This window comes from Bombus pyrosoma, linkage group LG2, assembly GCF_014825855.1.
Source record: "Bombus pyrosoma isolate SC7728 linkage group LG2, ASM1482585v1, whole genome shotgun sequence".
NCBI lineage: Eukaryota > Metazoa > Arthropoda > Insecta > Hymenoptera > Apidae > Bombus > Bombus pyrosoma.
The window spans coordinates 7,775,262-7,801,167 of NC_057771.1; the positions used below are offsets into that span (position 1 = coordinate 7,775,262).

The following is a 25,906-nucleotide window of genomic DNA, read 5'->3' on the forward strand; positions in this document are numbered from 1 at the left end:
GCAAGTGCTTAAATGCACCGAATCTAGTATAGCATGCATAGATGAGACAAAAAATATGGTGCACATGTATCAACGCTTGGAACGCACCTGTACGCGTTACCTGGTTGCATCGAGGCCTGCACGTGCAGTCGATCGGCAATTTTTCGTACTTAGCTACTCACGCTGGCGCTTGCTTACGTGCTCGAGGAGTGTACTCGAGATTCAGTCGTCTCGCAAGGAGACGACGAGTGAAAGAATGGCGAAGAGGAGGTGGGAAAGAAAGAGCGGGGGAACGGCGTACCGGTATTCTAAAATTAAGCACCAGACGAATGCGTCTGACACGCATCTACCGAGAATCACTTTAGTGTCTCCGGTAACCAGCACCTCCCTTTATTACGAGAGATCCTCGAGTGACTGGCTATGAAGATCGTTCGCTTTTCATCGTTTACCGGTAAAAAAAAGAAGGAAAATCGCGCACGCAACGATGCACACAAGCAAACAAACCATCCTCACGGTACTCTCCACAATTCTGTCCCGTTTCCAGATGAAAGGTACAGCGTAGGATCCTCGAAAGTCACCAAAGGCGGATATACCTTTGTTGTTACCTTGTCCCGGAGAAACATTCGCTTTCGACCTTATCAGTTCTTGTCATCCTATATCGGTCCATTAATTTATTGTAGATCGATCGTAAATCTTATTTCAGACCAGCATTTGTATACAACGTCCTTCAGATTTAAAGACCATTATCGTATTTCTTATTTGTACCATCAACCTGTGACGAAGACATTAACTTTCTCTAACTTAAATACAAACAAGTTATAGGTGTAGTACACAAATACGTACAATAATTTCTTTATTTTACTTGCCTTTGTTTCTTCTTCTCAGTGACGCTTAGTCCTGTATAACACGATATTACCTGGGAATGGAGGTTTGTACGGAGTTTGGCCGTACTTGTTCGTAAGTTATATGTCAACGAAGGTTTGGGATATCACGGAGATTGCGTGGCTCGAGGCTCGATTGATGAGCTTGCACGAAGCGAACAGTCGACGACGTGGCGCTATTAGATCGTCGATTCGTAGAACGTCCATCCGTCTGTACGGTACGAGCTCATTAGACCGCATTTGAGCTTGATTAATTACGTTTTCGACGAGAGCCGTCGTCCCTTCGGCGAGGCCAGACCGAAGCTGCACCTTAATCCGGTCCTTCGTAGACCCTAGGCCTCCCTTGTCGGTATCGGTGATTTTAAGAACAATGTTCAGATTCAGAAGCAATATATTATGTAGAAACGGCTCCCTGTGTCCAGGTAAGATAATTCTCCGGTAGAGACCAGATAGCCTCTTAGCCAGGGATTAGAAACCGCCAGGTAGACGAGGTACACGACCAAGTTTCTCCATTCCTGCTAGTCAGGGTACTGTTTTCGACCTCTCTTGTCTCTTTAGCAAAATTTCAAGAGTGGCAAATATATGGACCAAAGAGAATAAACGAACGATCGGATTTTTTTTTATAAAATACATAATACGCGTGTACCGAAAGTACCACTGAATGTCGTTTATATCACCTTTTGCTAAAATTTTGTACTTTTATAGCAAATGGTAATATTTTATTTAACAGGACGAGCGTACTCGTCAATTTCACCGAACTAGAGGTTCAAAGGCGGTTAACGGAAGTATTCAAAGGAAGGAAAATTTGCGTATGCTATACACAATAGTGTATAATTATCTGCATGGACAGGGCGAACCGAGAAAAATGGCATTAGAGCTTGGGTGAATAGATTCGTGTACGAATTTGGGGCGTGTCGAGATAAAACAGAGGGTTGGTGAACAGCTTGGTGGGGAACCGGAGCCGAAGGATCTGCTCCATACACTGCGAAGCTCAGATAGGAAGGACAGAGAGAGAGAGAGTGGCGTCGGTAGGACCGTGACGGTGAGAAAAAGAGGCCTGCAGCGAAGTGCAGGAAAAGCATCCCAGCTAGGTTTTCGGCAGGCCAGTTTCCAATGAACGTCGCCCCAATGCGGTCTCGTTTTCCGCCGCACGTGACTTTAACGAATAGCCTTTATCGCACGACGGAAGTCATGTTTATCGAGTACGGTTCGTACGTTGGTGATTCAGTCGCGAAAAATCGTGTACGCGCCAGAGGTAACTCACGTTCGCCGAATGGTACCATAGGATATTGAGTCATCGTACATTTTATCGATGGAAATGGAGAACGGGACGCCTGTCAACGGTCCGTCCATTAAGAATCCCAGGGATACTCCAGCGAACATGGTGCACAAGGTGCGTTTTTAGTCTTCCGAAAGACCTTGTACGTAAGATAGTGGGATAAATCATGCACGAGAGTCTAATTAGAAGACGGTTCGCGTTATACGACGCTGGTTTCTTCATTATCGGCCTTGCGAGGCTCGCGAGCACTCGGTATCGCCTCGATCCTCGTAACGATCGATTAAAAGAGAACACGGCTTTCGGATGGCATGCATGCGTGCATCGGACGAGCGTGCTCTCGTTTTGCCGCATAAACTCGCGCACGAAAAGAAGCCGAAATAGAATTCACGGTCCGGGGGAGCGGTGCCCGTAAATGAGCGGCTTGGCAAGGGGTGAAGCGCGAGAGAGAACGAAGACGAGGCAGTGGAAGGAGAGGTCAAGGGAGGGTGGAGTGGGGGAAGTCGAGCAGCCAGATAATCGCGGGCGTTAAACTTTTATAGGCCTGATTTTCATTTATATGTTAAACACGTCATAACTCGGTGAGAAGGGAAGGGTGATCGAGCGTTGTACGGTGTGTGCGCGCAAGTTTTTCGACGCGTGTGGGTTTGGTTTTCGTGCAGGTGTGCGCGTCTGGATCGCAGGTAAGGGATCGAAAGGCGGCGCGCGGTGTCGGAGACGAAGGAGAGACTTTTATTTCTAACAAATGAGCGGCAGGTATGACGATATAATATAAAAAGATCGGCGGAGAAAAGCAAAGAAAGGGAGGGAGAAAGATAGAAGAGGAGGATGGGAGGAAGAAGCGACACCTGATTAATCGTCTTTTTATGGCTGGTAAAATATCGCCGCGCGTAACGACACGGGAAAGGATACATAGAAAACTTTTAACTGACAGATATGATTTTCGGTGAATCCTTGTTCTCGCCGGGTTCTTCTTCCTCCTACCCCGAAAGGGTTATTGAAATATTTGGCTGTTTTTTGTCCCGAGCGGATTTCGTTCCGCCGAGCCGCTTACGCATCCAGGCCCAGGAAACGTCCGATTAATATTCCAGCTCGCTGGTTGTCAGCAACTTACAAGTCGGTTCTTCTTCTCGTTGCCTCGCATATTTGAAATTTAACCGATCTCTCATTGTAATTTGTTGATAAAGCGGTATATCTTTTGGTAATGGTATCAATTTATACTCGCTTCACGGTGTCGCGTCGTCGTCGTTACCCCAGGAAGACCCCGTGAAAGGGTCACGCTCGAAAACGTATTCCACGTCCTCTTGGTCGCGCGGTCTTTTCACCGAGCTCAACAATATAACGTCTCGAAATCCCTTTGACGACGAGACAGTGTCGCCTCTCGGCTCCTTCCAGCAGACCGCGTGACAAATGGAGGTGGTGGAATACATTACGCGCCACTTATCCCTCAAAAATATAAACTAATAGGTATACAGACGTATAAATGAGAGACGTCGAGGCGCGGATGAAAGAAAGTGGGTGAGGTGTTCGAGCTCGGGTATTGAAATCAAAAGGTTACGGTGAATCAGTGGCTTAAATAGCTACCAAACCCGCGCCGGCTCTTCGACGATTCTCCACAAATCTCGACCCATCGATAATAAATTCGGTCGTCGGCCGCCATTCTCACTCAACGAACCATCTTCAAAAGAGTCGGAAGTCTTCTGCCGGTGAAAGAGAAGCTCTTCGAAATTGGTCACGCCGCCTCTCTCTTCTCTCGATCGATGATTTCGTCGACGTGAATCTTCTCGGATGCGTACAAATGTTTGCCCAAGTTCTGGCTAATTTTTATTAAGAATATTCAAGTATCGTATAAAGGTTACGACTAGACTATAAAGTTTTAAAGGTTTCTTCTTCGAACGTTAGTCGTCTGTTTCGATAACGAATTCCTTCAAATATGTAGCTTCTACAGGCTTTCGCAGCATTCACTCTCTTGCGTATTTCTTCCGAATAAATTTTTAATAAATTCTTATACGCCACGATAAATAATAAGGAGACTGTACCAGCCATTTGAAACCAACGTTCCAATTACGATTCCAAATTTTTTCCACGTACGACGCACAACGTTGTCTCGAAACCTATTATTTTCGTTAACAAATTTTCGATACTCCTGCTTAATTCTCCTCGGCATTCGTTCGAACGTTCCATTGTTTGACAGAGCTTCGTAATAAAAACTCGACCAACTCTCCGAGCAACTGCACGTTAATATATAAATAAGTGAATTAATTTTCTCGGCCATGAGAGAAGTTGTAGGAACAAGTTGGCCGCCGCAGGGCTACCGATAAAGTTTAAACGATGCCCTAAACGTTTCTCGTTACGATAATCGTTTAATCATCCCGCGATACGCGGTATCCGGGTGAGCGCGACTCGACCGTTCGCCGCTGTAAAACTCGTCTAGAATCCCATAAACGCGCTCGGTAGGCCTCCTAATTTCGATGGATATGGTCAACAAACGTCCGGCGGATATCTTTTACAGGAGCGACCCGCGAGAACCGAGCGAACAGAGACCGACTTTACAAAAGTGCCAACCGGTGGCTTTTACGACGATCGAGCGGCGGACCTCACTAAAAATTATTAATAAAAACGTTCTCATCGGCGTCGCCCCTGTAAACATCGCATTTTAGATGTCGTATCCAAAATCGTAAAAGGGCGCTGGGCCTGGCTACGTTTTTCGGATCTACGCCGTTCGACCAGATCGAATCGACTTTGCGTCTTTACGAGCCTGTTCCCCTGTCCCGCGAGAGGACAATGTCCCTATAGTGTTGAGTTTCGCGGGCAACACCCGTTCAGATTTATTACACGCGGTCGATCTCTTCTTTTTCTCTTCGTCCATTTGTTACACTTTGAATCGCTTGCGAAAGTACGCGGAACGAAGAGACGGAAGATCGATATTGTCGAAGAAATACCAGGATCTTTATCGACCGTGTGCACTTTTACCTTTTACTTAGCGAGTCTGGTTCGGACCAGAAGCGACGAAATTGCGTAAGGATAATTTACGATAATTCACACTGACAGACCTCTATAAAGTTTTATACCCGGTATAAGGACTGATATTGTATGAAAATCGTCCATTAGCATACAGTACCGTATGAAAAGGAAATCAGATTCATAGATTCACAATAGAGAAAGCGAAAAAGCGCGGGGAAATCAGATTCAAGTTCGTATTAAACGCGTTATGCGATACCCGATTATTTCTTCGTCGCTCTGAACTTTAAACTCTTTATAAATCGAGGGAAAGATACGTCGAGCGAAGAGGCAATTACCTCGCAGCAATCGATATCATCGAAGAGATCTCGCGGTCTTTACGCGTCTATGAATCTCAAAGGCTATCGTCGACACTTTGGCCAGCGTTGTCCACGTCGAAGAGGACCAACCTTGCTCCGAATCGATCGCGTCGATCTTGTAACCCGTTCTTCTTCGTTCTCTCCCTCGTTAACGAACACGAATCTCGAGATATCGAAACGAGGGAACAGCTCCTGGATAATTGGTCGCATTTAAATATCAATTTTCGGGCTGGCCCCCACGGTGTTAACCCGTTTCGTCGGGTCCGAGCGTCATTATGCGTTCAAGGGTCGAGTATAGAGTAGCAGAGGCAGTTGACGAGGGGAGGAAGCGAGACGAAACGATAGAACGAAAAGAAGGTTAGACGGGGACGGATAGTTGATGAGAAAGGGACGGAAAGAGGTGTTCGGACAAATAGAAACGTTCACTTTGCTCGGCTCGAGAGACTGTTCTGTGAGGTCGCCGGCTACATAGCGCTGTCGTGTAAACACGCGCTAACTGCCTCCTCTTGCCGACGCCGGTCGTCGTCTCCACCCGCCTCCTCCTTTTCTTGCTTCGACCCTGCTCCTTCTGTCGCCTCCGCGGACCTCGATCACCGCTATCGTCTCTTCGCTTCTCCAACGTTCCTCCGTTGTATTTATTTGTGCAAAATCGATTTTAAATTTTGGGTGGAGACTCTTCTTTCGGATATGATACTCCTTGAGTGCTGTTGCAACATCGTTCGTAGGATTTGATTGGAAATTGTTCGTGCAGATGTTCTTTCAGCGTAATACGTTCCTCGGCTACTGTCATTAGAATTTTAATCGACAACATGGAATTTAATATGTATGGCGAATTTCTGTATCTAAAGTCATCAATGAACACGACTGAAATTCGCATAGGTAATAGTCGAACAATTTTTCTCCCTACTATTTTTCCTTCGTACGATAGAAACTTATTACGCTCTGCTGTCACTCGTTATTACTCGAAACTCTTGAACGTTCTTCGCGATAATCAAACGTAACTGGAAAAGATATTCGTCTGAAACAATTACATCTACCTTTTCTTTTCTTTTCCGCAATTTGCTTTCCAGCTGCATATTTAGTCAACAAACGAATCATCATCTATATTCGTTTCTTTCCGTTTAACAACGTTTAATAGTTACGAAATAGAACATTATCGGTATTTCCATTAAGCGCGGAATAATAATTCCGTTTAATCTCGTATACACGAATATTCGTATTACGTACGAACTAGACGCTTGGAAGTTTAATTGGACGTTAATTAAAATTTGCAGTAACTGGAATTCAGATAATCGAAGTCATAGGATACAACGGTTAGAAGTCGGAGAAACGTTGGCAATTGGAAATGGCGAGGCTGCGTGAAACTTTTATCGCTGGCCACTGTCTAATTCGATGGCTAAACGTACGCTCGTTAGATCCCGATAGGCACGCTTTATAACCGTCGTAAGGAACTCGGTATTTTCGAATATTACATCGAGTAATGGAGGGGATCCTTTCACGGTTCGATAAATTCCCATCGGTGAAGAATCGCGGAGGCACGAGGAACAAAGATGGCCGTTGATACCGCGGTCAGGAACGACTGTGCGTTTTGTATGTTCGTTCGATTAGCATGGCGGTGCGAGTTGTTTCGCTTCCTCGTTAATAGGAGAGCCTCCCCTCCTGTATTTCTTCTCTTCCCGAACCGTCGATCCCTCCTCTCTTCTTCGTTCCATCTCTGTCCTCCTCCTCTTCTTCTTCTTCTTTTTTCCCTTACTGATACACGTAATTCAAGCCAGACGCATAATCTTCCCATGGCTAAGTCCAGGTAATTGCGTGGCCGTGGTAGACAATGCCGTTGCTGTGTTTCGCGTGGGACCACCGACTTCCTCGGTCGTAGACCGACTTCTTTACGAGAGCGAGTCTTCCGAGGGAAAGAACGCGATGCCCTATCGAATATTTTTCGCGCTATCGCGATATCCGCGGGAATAGGATTCAAGGCCTTTTGTTCAAAGATACCCGAAACCAGTAATAGACGTTACAGGGAAATTTAATTCGATCGAACGTCGACGAAATTAATTAATGGTATAATTGAAGTATAGTAGAAAATAAATATTTTAACCGTATCGAGTAGCGTAATAACAACTGAATCATAAACTCGCGAAGCTCGCGAAAACGATTTTCAGGGAACGGGTTAATTTTCGTTCGACGATCAGACAAGGCGCAGATTTTTTCTATTCGTTCTAACTTGCGACTATTGGCACGTGTCGTTATCTACAGGATTGAACAATAAGAGATTCAAAGATGGAGTTTTGAAGAAGATATCTATATCGTAAAAAGCATCGTGTATTTCGTGCGATCGTATGATTCATCGAGCAGCGACAGTATAGAAAATCGAAGAAAGACTCTGTGTAGGAAAATCGACGAAATTCCGTTGTTCGATTTTTCAATATGACGACCAGCCAGCGATACGCGAAAGCTCGAACGGTCAGCATTCACGTGGCAGGAAGATTCGAATCGAAACTCGCGAAATAATAAGCTCGCGAGGGCAAACCGTAGCGGAGAAGGCAAACGATACATAAAACTTAACCGCCCTGTCGTAGATATTAATCCTATTACACGGTCCATTGAAATAAATTACGATATAAAATCAAACTCGTTCCACGGGTGACGGTGAGAGATCTCGGTCCCTCGGGGTAGAAACATTAATCGCCGTTGCAAGGTCTCGCGTTGCACCGCGCTGGCCATCGAGCATCGTTGCTGAAGCGGACCAAGATTCGATTGCAGCCGTGTTTCTCCGTCCTCCTTTATCTCTCCCTCCCCACCGTTTGCTCTCGGGCCCATCCGTTCCTTCATTATTTACGTCTTGATTTATTATAATCGAAGCTCAGCTGCGTTTGATCCGCACCGAGGTGGGCCTTCCTCTTCTACCCTCGGTTCTTTTTCTTTTTCTCGCCTCTCGTTTTCGTGCGTTTCTTCCGACGTGCACGGTAGAAACGCGAAACTGAGAAGAGTGGGACGTGGTCAGAGGCTGGACCACGGGTAACGCCACTTTTACCAGCCGCATTTTACGTCCAACGTCACCAACGTTAATCGATGTTCGCGTGCTCCGTCGTTTCATCTCTCACCTGGTTTCTCTCAATCTCGCGTAACCCCGCATCTTCGGTGGCGTTGTGATTCTTTTCTCCCAATTAGACCGTAACGTCAGCTACGTTGACGTATGGCTGAATTATACGCTAGAGCGATTGATTATTTGTACGTCGTCGTGTCACGGAGAATTTCGGGACGCTTCTTTCGAAAGAGAAACCAAAGATAAAGGCAGAAACTGAAAGAGATCGTGACAAATAAGAAGGAAACAAGGAACGTCGTCGATCAAAGAGGATAATCGAATAACTTCGTTCTCGTTTGACTCGTTTGACAAATATTAAGATCAAACAGGGACAGCTGATTCTAATCGAAAGTGCAACGATTTCCCTCGACTTCTATTCTCGTTTCCAATCTTACTTACGAGTGACCATCGATTTTTATACTCGGATTTTGCTCTCGATTTAGGCATTCGTAATGTTTCAAGAAAATACAATTAATTAACGCACGATTGAAACGACGAATCAAGCGTAGTGACAATTTTTTGACTTTGAAATATTTTCCAACGACAGACGAGAGAACGCAACAGCGTTGTTGATCGATGTTACAATAATTGAAATTCTGTTACAATACGACTCGCTGGAATTCCATACGGATCGATTGAAACTCGAACTGCGTTTCTATTACTTCTGTATCTCCTCCCTTCTTCGTTTGTCTCTGTACATCGAAACGATAAAAATAAATTCAAATTACGCCTGTGTGGCTGGTTGCTCGTGTTCTCGTTCCCACACCACACGAGAGTAATCGGTCGACGAGGATACGACGGTGACCGTGCCACGGCGGACATCGCGGCTTTATCGCGATATCGCGATCAAATTGGACGAGCTACCGAATTAAATTTCGCGATCGTAAATCTCGCGCGGTGGGCATCTCGTTATCTCTTGGTCGGATTTGACGAAGAAAAAGAATTCGGGCGACCGATCGTCCTCTCGCCGAGCAGAGGGAAGTTATTGGCCGACGATACACGCCGTCTTACCGGCACGGTTGATAAAGGAGCTGCAGCGACGAAAGATTAACGCGCTGGTTAACGCGTATTTGCACCGGGTCTCTGACCCCTTCTTCGCGCCACGAAGCGTTTCCTATGTCGTCCAAATTGAATTAAAACGCGAACGCGTTTAACCATCGAACCACTTACACTGGATTGTTTAGATTTTACAACGAGGTACCGGTCTATCCGATTCGGCAGAGAGTCCAAGTATCTCGATATCCGATCTCGAACTCTGCATGGAAAAATCGAACTTGCGTATGAGACGGCGCGTTACGAACGTATTACGTTTTAATCGATGATCAGACCGCGCACGTTTATGCATTTGTGGGACATTTGAAAGTGAAGCATAGTGTTACGTGTACTTAAAACAAAATTGTTAACGGTCCACTTTGTTATCCCTTTCTAACGATCGATAACGCGATCCGAATCATTCGCGTTGCTGAAAATTTCCCAGTCCGTGAAATTCGTCTTATCTTAATAGTCCTAAAAAATTTGGTAACGCGAACGATGACCCGAGTGGCAGTTAGCGTGCTAATATTAAACAGGAATACAAACTTCTGGACGAAGGCGTAGGTAGCAATTCCTCGCGACTTTTGTTTCCATTTTGAAATTTCTCCCGTAAAGAACCGTATTTCTCGTTAATCGATAGTTCCCATTGTTTCGATGATCCACGCGTTAACGATAATTTTGATAAACACGTTAATGTTCACGAGGCAGAGTATACTTTGAACGATGTTGGAAGAAGAAGCGGATGAGGATCGACTTTTGCGATGGCAAAATTATACTTGTCGGAAAAGCCCGCGACCGGTTAACAAGAAAAAGTAGCATGAGACGCGGTCGTGATCGCCGGTTACGTTTGAGATGGCTGCAAAAAAGCGACGACTCGCTCGTGCCAGCGTTGAAGTCGGGAGAGAGTTATGTGACAAGCGACAGCCGTGTCTTTCTCGCGTGTTCGCGCTTCCTCGCATTCTTCCATCCGGGCGATCGACACGTCACGACGAGGCAGAAAATAGGCCCGGGTAAAACGTTTGAAAAGGAAGCGGCCTGTTCCGCTTATTAAATCGTCCCTCGAACCGCTTTTTTCCCGCGATTTCTTATCGTGCACGCTGCTCGTGCGTCGTTGCGTAATTTCGAGCCGACCGCAAACGCCTCTATCGAAGTACAAATATTTGATCGATCGAGATATTCTTCGAATCGCGATTAATTACGCGCGTTTCCTCGTCGAATTAAGAAATCGGTGCCCTATCGCGCTATATCCGCTGCTTTCGCGATAACGATCTTCCGATCGCGCGTATCAGCGCAAAGATACAATACGGTTAATCTGCCGCTATTTTATAGATTCGCATAATACAATGTAACGCGTAATTGTACAAAGTGATTCGATCATTGATCAGAAAGTAAATCGTTCTCTTTTTCTTATTTAAAAGGGTCAACGTCTCATCGAGATGTGACTCATCAGCGACGTGTACTGCCGGTTAGTGATAGTTTTAATGGAACCGCACAAGTGTTTATCGCTTCGGATAAATTTGAGAAGTTTCTCGACATTCCTTCGCATTATCGAAGAATAGCCATTTGGAAAGTCTCGCCTGATTTCGCGAGCTTTCAGTTTCTTTTCACAAAAATTTCATATATGTCAGGTATCACAGTGATACAGCTGGAAGTATTCCCTTTAGAAGGAATTGGCCAGAGATTCTCGTCTGGCCAATACGAATCCTGTTTGAAACGACTTGGTTTCTTCTTTGGCAAATCTTAATTCCGAAGGTCAGATGGAATGTTCTTCTCGGATAGACGATGAGAACGTATAAAAGCGATTATTTGTGATATCGTTTTCTTCGATATGCTTGCCACGTTTTTCTATTCGACGCAGATTAAAGTTCAAATTGTTCGAGATGTCGGATCTGGGATAAAAAGCGAGAAATCTTTGCAGTCAAAGGCTTTTGTTCAGTGTATGGAAATAAAATGCACGAAGTATGCGAACAACCAGTTGCCCATCAACCATGAAAATTATGGTTTGCCTACGTGTTAAATCAAAATTAAACCACGACACGTGTGACAAATTTGTAGAAAGGGTTACAAGAATAGGAAACGATATAATTTACGAACATTTCGTCGAAAGGGGGTTTATAAATCGTACAGCTGGACCACGACCACCAACGATCATGTTCTCGTGAGCGTGAAACGTTCGGGAACGTGACCGTGTTGAACGTTCGAGATCGTACGAAAGTCCTTGCGGGACGGGGTGACGAAAACTGACTGGTTCCGCCGCGGAGAAAGGAAGAAACAGCTCCGGTGGAGATTATTAGGCGGTCGACATAAAACGTGCTTAGGTGCGATTTAATATTTCCAGCTACGGGCATAAAATCCCCGGCGTATCGGGGACTCTCTCCATGAGAGTGGAAGGACGCGTAGGGACCACGAACTTCGCTCTTTATGCCGTTCCTTCTTTGTGACGCCGACATCTGGCGTCATCGAACGTCAACCTTCTTCTCGTTCCTTGTATTTTATACCCCTTCGTGTCGTAAAAAAAGCTCTCGACCTCCTTGGTCGCGCTATAGACGCGGCCTCTTTATTTGTGTTTTCAGCCCGGTTTCGGGATCGCGGGCCCCGAATTCATCGGTGACGCGTTCCAGATCATTTTCACCCGTTTAATATCTCAATTTCATTGTAAACATCGAGCCGGTGCGCTTTTATCCTCGTACGATATGAGATTTCGTAGGCGAGCATCTTGCAATGCAAATCGTTCCATCTCGCCTTTTGTAAGCTTCTCCGGGTACGATCAACGTCCAATTTCTCGACAAACTAATTAATTCCATCGTATAAATTTATTCGTCGCGAACGGAGATGGCACAAATAAGCGTAGGTTCTAAAGTGAATTTTAACAAATATTCACGTTTCTACAGATACCTTTCGATTCACGGAGTCGTTTCGTAAAATTCCATCGAACTCGAATAAAGTTTACCATTGGTAGAGATTTCCTGCGGAACGTAGGGGATAATCTTTGAAACGCATTCGATTGTTCTTCTTTTTCCATTTGTCATAAAATTTCACAAACGTGGAACATAAAATTTGAACAAATTCAAACGAATCGTTGTACGTAGATATGGGAGATTTCTTGTGGAAGAAGGATCGACGAAAGAAGGTTCATCGAACGCGTTGAAACTGTTCTTCGAAGGTGACGAGAAGATTTCGTTTCGGTATAGCTCGCAATCATCGGGCAATCACCGCGAGGGGATAAAGAAAGAACGTTGGAAGAAGCTTTCGAGATGGGCGAGGGCGAATCGCTTGAAAAACGTCAACGATTCCTCCTGGAAGCTGTAGCTGGTCAAAGGAAGGCGAATGAACGCCAGGAAAACCTCATTCGGATTAGAGGTTGACCAGGGGCAGACAGAGGGGAGAGGGAAGCCTCTTCTCTTTCCACGAACCGATATCGTTCGAATAAAGCCGATTGATTTGGCCCCGATAATGGAAACTCACTGATTGTATCCTTCTCCTTTGCTATTAGGACGCCACTTTGTGTCTTTCTGCCTCAATACACGACCAAACACCTTCCACAATTCTTAATAATATTTGGTACAAGTTAGGATACTCGGCACGGAATAAAACGATCCGATACGTTTACGCGTCTGTACGTTGCATATATTTAAAGGAAAAAAATGTACATTGCGAATAAATCAGTACGTGAGAATCAGCTAATCGCTGTGTGAAAATCGATCTTTATCGTGGTATTAGGCGTGTAATTTGTCAATCTATCGAGTCTATAGGATTCTTCGCTTCCATTTGCTTCGATCGATATAACAAAACCATACGTATAGTAGCAAGGCGCCAATTATTTCGGGTAACGTATTACGATAATAACTAGAGTACTATAATCTGGATATTTTCAATATTTTTGACGGCTATAAAATCTATAAAACCTGTAAATTTCTCATAAATGCGCGAACATCGGCAGCCTGATCGTATTACGTACCTAACTTGTAACTTTCGAGAATACACGAATGTTTATTAGATCGTTCGGAAGATGGTGAGTTCTTCCTGGAAAGTCACACCATGTTCGGCATAAACTGCAATTAACCGCGTCTCTGCGAAATCACGGACAAGGGTCGCCGCTACTATTGGCACAGCGTGTGATCGCTCGCGCGAGAAACTGGCAGCGGAGACAAAACCAGCTCGATATAAACGAATCCGGCTATTCCTTCGGATATACAAGAGGGCTGGTCCGCGTCACGCTTATTGCTTCTTTGCCGTTAGTACAAACAATCTGCGTTTCCTCGATATTTCAACCGGCATTGCGCGTAACTTTCCGCGAATTCAGCTACCCCTGTCTTTCATTTTTCGGCGTATCGAATCCTCCACCGATTCTGGGTATTTTAATGACTTTACGAGCCATTCTGCGATCAAAGGAATCGAAAGCCTAAACCGACAGGTTTAAACGTAAATATCCCATTTTTCGTGGTTATCCATTTAGAATGTAGCGCGAAAGAGATTCAGGCTAATAATAAAATACGACGATGTAAATTTTATATCTATAGTCGTCGTTATCCATAATGCAATCATGGAAACTTAATTGACTCATATGGAAAATTGAAGAAATACATTTTTTTGTACTCGGCGTACAACAAGTTTCGTGAATGTGGGTGTGATCGATGTTTGAAAATTTCTCGTAGACAACGCTGTAGGTGCAAAAATTAGAAAATGTTGTTCCTTTATCGTATAATTTCTTACTTTTCCTCTTCCTATAATTTCAATGGGAACGCTATAACGTAGAATTTCAGATTTTCATTTGTCTTCGATTGTTAGCGTTGGAATTCCAGGTTGCTCTCGTTTAAACGATCGAGAATCGTATCCTTGTAAGCATAATTTCTCGTATTCTTGTTCTGTAGTCTTCACATAGAATTAATTATATATACAGAAAATTTGTGTTTCATGTATTTAATTAGCGCCAAATGTGCTTGAGTCAATTAATCGATGGAATCTGATATATTTCGACTATCATCTAAGAAATATCACAGGATAGATGTCGCGGATGTCGTAGATGACCTACATGAATAGGAAAGGTCTACGCTCTCCAGCAATTCCCAACATTACGAAGGTTTATAGAAGCGTAACACGCTTTATATACGCTATTCTCATCGTAATCATAATAATTACCAGCGCTATCTTTAATGCTCTGAAAGAGGATAATGATAGCGGCGGCTATTACGACCGCTCGTATAAACCGCGATCTTGATATCTCCACGTTTCTTTCTTTTCCTTTGCCTCGAAGAAGATAGGTAACGTTTACAGGCATGATCCTTGCCGAAAAAGTTTTAACGAGAAACGCGAATTAATCGGAGATTCTCTTAAATAATCCAAGCACAGTCGCGAACAGAACTTTCTAATTGATCCAGTTGCTTCTAAACTCGTTTCGAAGCATTCGAAATTTGAGGAACTTTCTTTAAAAAAGATTCCTTCTATCATTACATGATCATACATGTTTCGATAAAACGATACAAAACAAAAATCGTTTCCTTATAAAACGAAAGAAACTTTTCGGACAACCTAATACGAGCCAGACGTATTTTCCAATCAGATGGTCGATTCGTAATGAAATTTTCATTTGCCTTTTCAACGTGAAAAATTCATCCTTTCGCGTAGCCAAGATATAATTGCCAAAACGTGACTCACAAAGAGAGATTTGTTTCGCTGCAGTTAAATGCAGTGACGACTGTCATTCTATGATTACGCTTCGAATGTTTTATATATATTTGCATACGACGTGCACACTGTACATCTGTACACCTTTGAGATTCTCGCAAAGATATATAAGAATTCCCGTTCTGTGTAATTACGACTGCCAACAGTCAAATAGAATGGAAGCGAATTTTCATCGCGCCCACGGAGCTCCTTGGCAAGTATGAATCGACTCGCTTCCGTGTCAGAAGCAACGGCTGGGCATAAAACGCGCGCGGGGCCAAGTGCAGCGACTCGTAAATCAACGAAACGGAAGAGGCGTTGTTTGCCTTCGCGAGGGTTATTATTTATCGATTCTTGACCGATCGACTTTTCCTGGCCACGGTGGCAAAAAGCGACGCGACTGGTTCGCCACCACGCTTCGTTAACCCTGATCCTCCGACCCTCTTCCACTGCGTGTTTCTCGCGACTCGCTCATGTCGGAATGTCGTGTAACGCGTAAGTTGTAAACGTGTAAACTGTCTCGATTCTCTCGACTATCCCACGAAAGTTCTTCGAATCGCGTGAGATCTGTTTGATTACGGACGACGAAACAAGATTCACGTGGGATCGGTCGCGAATGTAAACGTTTTCTGGTTGATCGCGTTTCCTGCGACTTCGTTTTTCGCCGAATATGTAGATACGTAGAGGAACATCGTCGAGCAATGCTGGAAAAGCTGTGCTCTCGTTGGAATATCGACGAGGAATTTCTTGTCGTTGCACGTTCCATAAAGTACTCGACGGATATTAACTTGTAGAAACATTTTGTCTATGTCGAGACAACGTTGCATTTGGATATTGTTTCAATTTCAAAGCAACATTTGTTCTTTCGCAACGGATTATTCAGACGTATACGTAGCAGATGGTTTGTGCGAAGTTGCGGATGATGGATGATGGAAGAAGGTTTGTTTGTTATTAATACGAATAAAAGAAGAAATGAAAAATGCGAGTTTGGCGAAGTCTTAAAGAACGTCGGAAATTCAGCAGCTCGCGACTTTTAAATACGCTGAAAAATGAGCACATACAAAACGGACGGTTATGTCCGGGACTTTGTACCGATTTCGATTATACGATATTTACTTCAGGACATTGATCCTGTTGTAAGAAAAATTGACACGAGGTACAGATGCGACGTATCTTAAAGACGTATTGACATATCGTAACGGACAAACAAGTGTACATACTACTAATACAATCGTGTCAGCATCGACAAACTGCACACACCGAAGGAACATTTGTTTCTGTCGTGACGCGTTACCGCGTGTCGCTCATACGTCTTTGATGTTTCCCGCTTCGATCCTTAACAGGCAACAAGCAGCAACTTTTTTTTTTTATTTTACTAACAATGATAGAAACACGGAGGACTACAGAATAACAGCTATCTACGTTTTGAAGAAACGTGAAATACGAAGAAAAAGTTGTTGCTTCGACGGGGACACAGCTTAAGGAACATCGGCCAAGTGTTTGGCTTACGCTTGTTACAAAGTAGAACGACTGGACACGGAACAAAATAGAAGAAAACGAAGTCGAGGCGTAGATAAAGCATTCTGAGAAGCGCATCGACTCCGTCTTGACCTCGACAACCGGCCACGAACGCATTATTTAAGGCTGCACCCGTTTCCGTTTCGCTCGAGACGCACCCTTATAAAAGCTTTTACGACCGGAAGTTGACCCCGTGTTCGCGGGGGCGCAGCGAATAGGTATACGGGTGTCGGTGCGAAAAGCAGGAGACTAAGCATCTAATTACATAGTCGAGCGAACGTAGCTGGCTGCTAGAATTTCCTCTTGTCAACCGCGTAAGCACTTTCGAATCTCATCCTCTCGTCGATGTAATCTTTCCACGCTGGTCTTCTTTTATACGTTTCCAACGACTGCGTGAAAGACGATTGCAATCTGTCAAAGACACCGTGCAAACACGTTTCCTAGAGAAACGTTGGCAACGGTACGTTCTACCGTTATCGTTGTTCCTTATCAGCCGGAAGAGCAAGATATCTGAATCTTGAAGATGGTAGAAAGAGCCGCGCATCGATAATTACTCGTCGTAAAAGTAACGACGTGTGGCGTTGAAACGGCGCTCTCGTCTCTCGCGATTCGCTTTTCACTTGTTCGGCGAATTTTACGGTGACCTCTCTTCCGGATCGTGTTCGCGCTCGTAAACCCGGTCGCTCGATGAAGATCGCGAGTTCGTGTTTCCTTAGGCTATACATAGTTACCGCGGACGGGTGTTATAACGAATATCAAAGCAGTCAAATACACCGACTACGAAAGTATTTAAACACTTGTCGCAGGAAACTTTTATTTGTATGCGTTGTGTGAGCTATTTTGAAATTTCATTGCCACTGTAACGAGACACGGCTGTCGCTGTTATATCGGTCAAATTTCACGTCAATTTGAAAACCTATATTTATCGGAAATATATATTTAATAAAAGATTAGTGTACGGTATGAATAGTCACATTGAGGATATAACGTGGAAGCGTTATCTAAGTATTGAATATCGAGATTTATCGACACCGTTTAAATACTTTAAACTTGCCGTTTAAATCCCTACGATGGGAATATTATAATTTACTATATATTTGCTTCCGATTTACTGAAATTATTGGAAAACGATGTTGTCCTTTGAAACGTGTTCCTAGTACCAGAGAACGCTTACAGAGAAAGAAAGTTTATGAGAACCCGGAAGGCGGGTTACGAGACGTATCAATCGTGCGAATGTGTTTGCATCGCGATCGATAGATCGATGCAGGTGATAAATCGATCGACTGTCCCCATGGCACAACGACTGAACGACGCGACGATGGGATGCTAACGATAGTTAATCGTCCGGACGATAAAAGCGCAACCGTATCGCGTGGTCGATGCGGAGGATCATCCCGTAGGACGTGGCGCTAGCAGCGGCGTGTACATCGATCATCCGAGCGGGTTGCGTCCCTCCTCTGCTCGCAGGGACGAAAGTAACCCGATCAACGTCGGCTGTATCAGGAATTATTATTCACCGGCCGTCAGTCGATGAGAAGGAGAGGGCGGGGCCGCGAAGCATGCATCATCGAGAGCAAATTCCGTTCGCCTCTCTTTATTTTACGGTAGTGAAGGATAGGGGAAAAGATACGTGGAAGAAGGAAGAGACGCGAAAGTGTAAAAGCAAGAGCGAGAGAAAGACGAGAGCCGTTCTACCCGATCTTCACGTGGCTGCCGTCAGTCCGCTTAACTGTAGATCAATCAATATACGCTGGTTGAACCCTCGGACTCTGTTTTCTCTCCGTTGCTCCCTGGCCTCGGTCGGTTCGTTCCTCTTTCTCCGACCTTTTACCCCGTCCTCTCCCTCCGGCTGCCCCTAACGAGCTCATCGCTCGTGTAGCCAAAGAAAAAACACGAGAAAGTGGTACAAAATGGCCCTTGAGAAATGCCGTCCGTCCATCCGTTCGTTTGTCCAGCCGTTCGTTTCAACGCTGTTGCAAGGGTGGACGAGGTGGAGATCGAGCTAGGGCGTTGCCATGAACACACGATGGAATGTATGAATAAGTGGGCCGCGATACGCCGGCCATTTCGGTGAACGAACGCCTGTCTAATTTTCGTTCTTCGATCTTCCTCTATGAATCCACGATAACGTACAGCGCTGTTGGCGAGTTTCCAGTATGTTGGAACTTGAAGTTTCATCCATTAACACGTATCTTATTCGTAAGAATAGCGTTCCACGCTATTGCAACTAATTAATCGTATAAATACGAATAGAAACGAAAGCTACTCTTGCTCTGAAGAGCAAGGAGCGCACCAAACTTTTAATCGCGATACACATGGACAAGTGTCGGGGCATCTTTTGGTTTCGTGTAGGCTGCGATATATAGCGTATACGATCAGGGAATTAATTATTGCTTTTTTTCGTTCATGCAAATTAAGAGTCCAAAGATTTGCAACAGCTATTGACAAGTGTTCCAAGACTGACATGACGAATTACCTCATTGACTATTCTCGTGGAAAAAGTTTTTTACATAAATTAGACGCAAATTCAGACAATTTTATCTCGGATTAGAATCGAAATTTCGCATTAGAGACGGAACGAATATTATAGAAAAGATACGCGTATCAGAATTGATCGAAACAGCGATCGTACCAGATATGAACACGAAGGAATTTAATCTATTACATAAATGATTTTTATTGATTTTCGTGATTTTTATTACAAAATTCAATATTTATTTAAGACGTCCACTTATCTTGTCTAATCTCTGCCTATCTTTACATAAGATTTCAAACGAGATAATAATTCTTGAAGATTCTAATAATTTCCCACTCGTTTCCAAAGTTCTGTGTTCGTACTAATCGTTAGGAACGTACGTGTATTTGTAAATCGTTTCGCGTCTATATCGCGCTTTGTCTATGAACAAATCTTGCGATAATAGATGAGATTTGGTATCGTAGGCGTTACCAATTGTAAGACACCTGTCCTTGCCAAACGTATAATACATACACAGTGGATAATAGACGTTGCACCGGAAACAGCTGTATTCACGCGTTAAATGTATACGTTTCTACCGTTGCCGATCATCTTTTTGAATAAGAAAAAGAAGAAAACGATTAACTAATGCGATATTGAAAGTCAGCACGATAATCAATAATCTTTTGTATCGAATAATAATGTATAGATCCTTGTATCCGTGTCGTATCTGCACATCGATCGGACTCTGTCACGGCAAAAAATTCTGGCGAGATCTCAGTTAATATTTTCTGTATTTTAATGGTTTCAAGGAAGTACTTATTAATTGCAACTGGTTGCGCGCAAATAGCCAAGCGTGATGCAACAATCATAGAAAAACGTCGATTCAGAATGCGCAAAGTTATAAATAATTTTGTCACCTTTGAACCATCGACAGATTATCGTCTCTTCTACATTTGTATCCACGATTTCACGTTTTTAAAAGATCACGAAGAATTAAAAACGATGCGTAGAGCACATTTAGTTCGATCGCGTCGTCTCGTCAATTGTTAAACAATTTACAAATTTCTCAATTACAAACGACGATTGCGGAGAAGGAACGTGATAAAAATTCAACGATCAATACCACGTTGTTAGAATCGTAGTCTTGTTTCACGGCGAGATTAAACGAGCATTTTTTCGCCTTATTGAACATTTCAAAAATGCCAGGTGCAAAAAGTTTTGCAAACGTGTACCATCTATCCTTAAGATTTGTATCTCCGAGGCTCAGCCACCAAGCGACATAGAAATTTGTAAATCGACGAAAATGTACCTGTCACGATTTTTTCATCTCGCATAATTTGCGACTTACAAATCTGATTGGTACGTTTTCGTCTCTCGGAAACCACGTAATACTATGTACCAAACGAGACGACTAGACGTAACAAACGATCGTACCACGTATATTGATTATCACACGTTTTAAAATTATTATTCGTGAGATCGTGAGATGCGGCTCACGTTCTCTTCAATACAATTTATCGTCCGGGCAAATCTACGAGCGAACAGGGATAGGAAATTCGTTTAAAGAACTATTACCGCCCGTGCCAACAGCAACAACGACTTAAATATTGGGTCAGTTCATAAATTCGCGTGTCGGAAGCACGTGTTATCCGGACGATGATCCAAGGTAACATTCGACTCGTGTTCCTAGCCGTTGCTTCTATTAAGCGATCGTTTGTCTTAGTCTCTCTCTCTCTCTCTCTCTCTCTTTCTCTCTCACTCTGTCCTTCTCTCTGTCTCTCTTTCTGGGACGATAGAACGAAACGCGTGCTACGTAATTTCTAAAAGCGGAAATCGTTGGACCGTCGCGTTTCGCGCGGTTTATCCTCGACCAGTGACACTTGCGCAGCTGTCGCTTGAAAGAGATAAAGGAGTACGGAGATTGTTTGAAACGGTTTGACCGATCGAGAACACGGAGAATCAAGGGAAGTTAGAGCCAGGGAAACGGCAATTACTTCCAATAGCTGTTCACCGGAGTTGATAGCCAGTGGAGGAAAAGAAACGGTAATGGAAACGGCGCTCAAGGGGACAAAGGAAAACGTAGGCAAAAAAGGGCGCGAGAGACGAAGTTGAGCGGGGGATAGGTCGTATTATAAAAGCAATTAGAGGGTCCCGGATTAGATATAACACATCGTACATAACAAATATGATAATACGGGCCCGCTAGCCCGAAGGGAATTTGGCTTTGCCTCGGTCGAGGGGGTTTCGGGTTATGAGGCAGGTTAAACGGAATCATTAATAATCGGAGCTAACTAATCTGCCTGTCGCTATGAGCACACTTGTTTCACTCCTGTTTTTATTAGCCTGGCTCGAATAACATTTTATTCGCCGTGGAATAGGGAGGAAGGGTACGTGCATCGAAAAACTCGCGTATCGCGACAACGTGTGACGATCCACTAACGGATGAAAAATTATAGCGACGTAAGGCACGGTCGCGAAAATTGAAATTAAAAATTTGCTTCGATTCTTGCATGTATCGTGCATTCGGTGTTTCGCATTTAATCGCGTTATTAGAATACTTTACTCTCTCTCTCTCTCCCTCTCTCTCTCTCTCTCTCTCTCTGTCAAAGGATACAACGTATTTTTTATAATAATACGCTACTATATCGTTTTATGAAAAGCAGCTGCGAACCGAGACTTAGGGCACTACAATTTTTCATCGTGTCGAACGTCCTTTCTTTATCGTTTTGCACCCAATTCGAGTAAAAGTAAAATACTCGACGAAATATTGCCAGGCTAACATGTTCACCGTTCTCTACTTTTATGGTTTCAGCTCTATGAGATTAACGACGATCCAAAAAGGAAAGAGTTTCTGGATGATCTCTTTAGCTACATGCAGAAACGAGGTAAGTTCTTCCTTGCAACTTGTCGTTATAGATATCGTTACTATGCAAATACATACTTATATACGTACGTATATGTAGCGCTGACGTGCACAGACGAGACAAACAAATCGAAAAAAAGCAAATGATAAAATGTATCGCGGTTCGAGGCAAACACGCGAAATGGCGCCGTGTTCGTTAAACGCGTCCCTCTGTCAGATCGCGCGGTTCTCTTCATTATCATCTGATCCGCGAATCGGCCCCGCGGTAATTAATTTTGCAAATATTGATCGTTCCGATCGACGTTCAAGGCCGATTCGACGCCGGATCGACAAGAATGTTCGCGCGCAGCCCGACTTTTCGTCCGCGCGGACGAAACCATCAGTCCTCGCATTTGTCTCCATCGCAGAGGCGAAGACGTATTGCGATCTCTTGGCAAGCGGTCGCGTTCCGTGCGAGCCTACGATCCTCTCATAATCCCGCGTGCACGTCCAACAAGGGGACGCCTCCGAATCCCGAAACGAATCTCCGGATTTAACCTTAGACCACCTACGCGTTGAATCGCCTGTTCCTTTTAAACCAACGTCTCGGTGTTACTCCGTTTTCGCTTCATTTTTCACAATTTTTCCATTTTGACGCGTTGAACGCGATCGCCTCTGGTCGCCGTATAAAAATATATGCAGCTGTTAGAAAAAAAGATTTGCACGAAACTTCGGCGGTATATAGCGCTTATCAAAACACGCGTAAGTGAGGCTCGATAGAAATGGGCGCGAACGCCCGTATCGTCGAAGTTACGGGTTCATCGGCGAAGCAGAAAATATCTATTTATACAGGAAGAACATTTTCTCGAATGCTTCTTGATTTGTTATTTCTTTCGATAGCTTACGACGAGATTCTCTCAAACTTTTGTTTTTCTTTTTTACTTTATCGTAAGTTAAAAATACGTATCGATCTGGATCTTTCGCGATCTTGGGAATTACCTTTCAATATTTTAGTCTCTCTTAGCCAGTGATGTATGGCACTGAACAAACACATTACCGTTTCGAATCTGTTGGATCGTGCTATTACAGACTATAGTTGAAAATATCTTACAGCTCCGAAACTGATGATATTCGAAGTCACGTTTATTAAGAATATTCTCGCTCGTCTTAATAAATACTACGTATTCCTAAAATTGAACCTCAACTTTTTGAAACATCCTGTATATCGATACATATCGTGCGCTTCGCAGTGTAATGGTATAGGATTAATTGTCTTTCCTATTGATCGTTTTATTTCGAAATAACGTACGATCCGTGTGAAAGTCGTCGGTATTTGTAATGAACGCGTCGATGGATTCCTGCGAGAACTGAATGGAAAACATGAATCGAAACGAACTGGTATGTTGGTGAAAAATTAGTTGAAAATGTTTCGTCCGAGTGAAAACGATATCTACCTGGCTATATTTAACCCGCGCACCTGTCGACAGACGCTGCATTGTCGCGCGACATTATTTGCATCGTCGCGCGAACTTCAGAAACCGTGCCAAGGTATTTAGAATTCGGTGAACATTCCGCGCGCTCGCGCTCGAGCTTCGAGCTTGCGTCACGATCGTGCCATACGATCTCATCTGAGCGCAACGAACTTTCCACGTTATTGTCCTCTATCGTCGCGCTCCTTAACCCATGCATGTGTCTCGATACTCGATAAATACGTCGAAGATCATTTTTCAACGACATATCTCATCTTGTGTAATTAACCCATTCGATGGCGGACAAATTTCAAGCGTCTCGCTATGGGCGCCAAGATTTTATTTCGCAGAAATCATGGAATTTTACGATATCTATATTTTATTATACGAATATTATTATATAAAATTTTTGTTCATCCTTTCTGATAATTTCTAACTCAAACTTATCCCGTGACCAATGGCAATCAGTCTAAACTTGTAGCGTAAAGTACGAGATATCTCGTAGTCGGCAGTAAATAGGTTAATACTTGGACATCAAACCTTGGTCGTTGCATTTCTGAAGTTTTCTTCTACGTCTCTACATTGATAAAGTCCAGAGGAGATGCTTCCTATATTAACACTTAGCCAACAACGAGCTATACGCTGTCCACCGCGCATTTTTCCAAGTATCGAAGACTGATGTTCGTGACTTAAAAAACAAAGAAGTCCAAAAATTACCCAAGTGGTCGATTATATCTCGCGGTGATGATTTCGTTTAACGATTTTATTAACAACATATTGTTTCTACAAAACATCGATTTAAAAGTGTATACTAAAGGTATAGAAAAATATAGGTAAAATTAAAAGCACTGAAGATGACTACAGATAGATAACACGACTCGAAGGTGAAATTAAAAATTCATAATTCGATTATAACTTTATTTAGTCATATCTGACAGTGTAACTTTCTAATTAATTTTAACACCACTACATTGGTGTGTTTTATCATATACTGTACTTTATAAAAAGTGGCACAATTAATTGGGAACAATTCCAGGCAAGCAATAACTAGCAATGACAAAAAAAAAAAAAAAGAAGAAAACGCATTGTCAAAGTCAAAAAGGGAGATCTCTCCTTTCGGTTGGCTAAGTGTTAACGTGACTCGATGCTATTTCAACAATTGAGTGTGCATCTTGGATTCGGTTTTTATTAGGCGTCGTATAAACAATCGTATTGCTATATATAGACAATTGTTTGAAAACAGACAACGTGAAAAATATCAGTATACGAAAATATCAGGTACGAGACATATAGCGATGAGCATGTAAATAGCAACATTTTATTTTCATACCTCGTTTGAAACACGTATGTACAGTTTATTGCTAAGGTAATTTATCATGGGAAATGGGAAATAGAATATTTTCAAGATTTGTAATGTATGGAGAATGTATATCGCGTTTTGGGTAAAAATTGGAATATCATTGTACGATTGAAATATATAAAAAACTATTACATACAATTGGAATATAAATGTTGAAAACGTATAAAGAAATAACGATTTCGATAAAATTGTCAAGAGTGTTTGGATGCATCAATTTGAGTTTGTACGTACTTTTATTAACACGCTCGTCGTTGTATATATCGTGTACACTACCGTTTACGAACATTAGAACAACGAATGCTTTTATACGAAGCGTGATAATTAACTTGGATTATCGAAGGAATAACGAATCGACCAGAATTTTATCTTTATACAATTGCGATCCAATGTACGCAGCGAAAATTCGTTGCAACTACTCGCAACAGTTTATATACATACGTGTGATAAACGAGCAAGAATATCAAAGTTATCTAAGTTAAAGCTTATCGAACAATATTTAAACGAATTAAAATGATTCTTTATAATCTTAAATAAGGCTTTCAGTTTACATAGTTTCTCGTAAGTATCCTAATATTTATGAACGGCGACGTATTATTTATACTCTGAGTCATTCTGGCCCAGGTTAGACGTTGCTAGAAAGTCCGATGTCCAAGAATTAACGCGTTTACCACGATTAAAATATAGCTACCGTTGTAGTATTATTTATATAATTTTCATCAGAGAACCGTTTATTTTAAATCGCAATACGTATTTATCTTAACACATTTGTCGTCGCATTATTATTGTTATTCTCAAATCTTGTCATCGTGCAAACTTAAAGACGCGACAGCTACGTCAATAATATTGGCTGCAATTAGGATCTAATAATAACTAAGATAATTGAATGGATGCGACCATATGCGTCAGTAGCGGCGAATGTGTTAAACACGGAGTTAAACAGCGATAAGAGCAGCCACGAACTATTAGATAAATTAGAAAGTACACGCGATAAGACTTGCCGGGAAATTTCGAGGAAATTGTGT

At 43.0% G+C, this 25,906-nt stretch overlaps 1 protein-coding gene across 10 annotated transcripts in view; it reads left to right on the plus strand.

Moving 5' to 3' along the window:
* Positions 1 to 25,906, plus strand: part of LOC122576234 (protein dead ringer) — a 318,271-nt gene that overhangs the window by 248,323 nt on the left and 44,042 nt on the right. For all 10 annotated transcript variants that reach the window (XM_043746296.1, XM_043746284.1, XM_043746240.1 and 7 more), the window contains one exon: positions 22,026 to 22,098. In XM_043746296.1, coding sequence (XP_043602231.1) covers positions 22,026 to 22,098 — 73 coding nt within the window. The remainder of the gene's footprint in view (positions 1 to 22,025; positions 22,099 to 25,906) is intronic.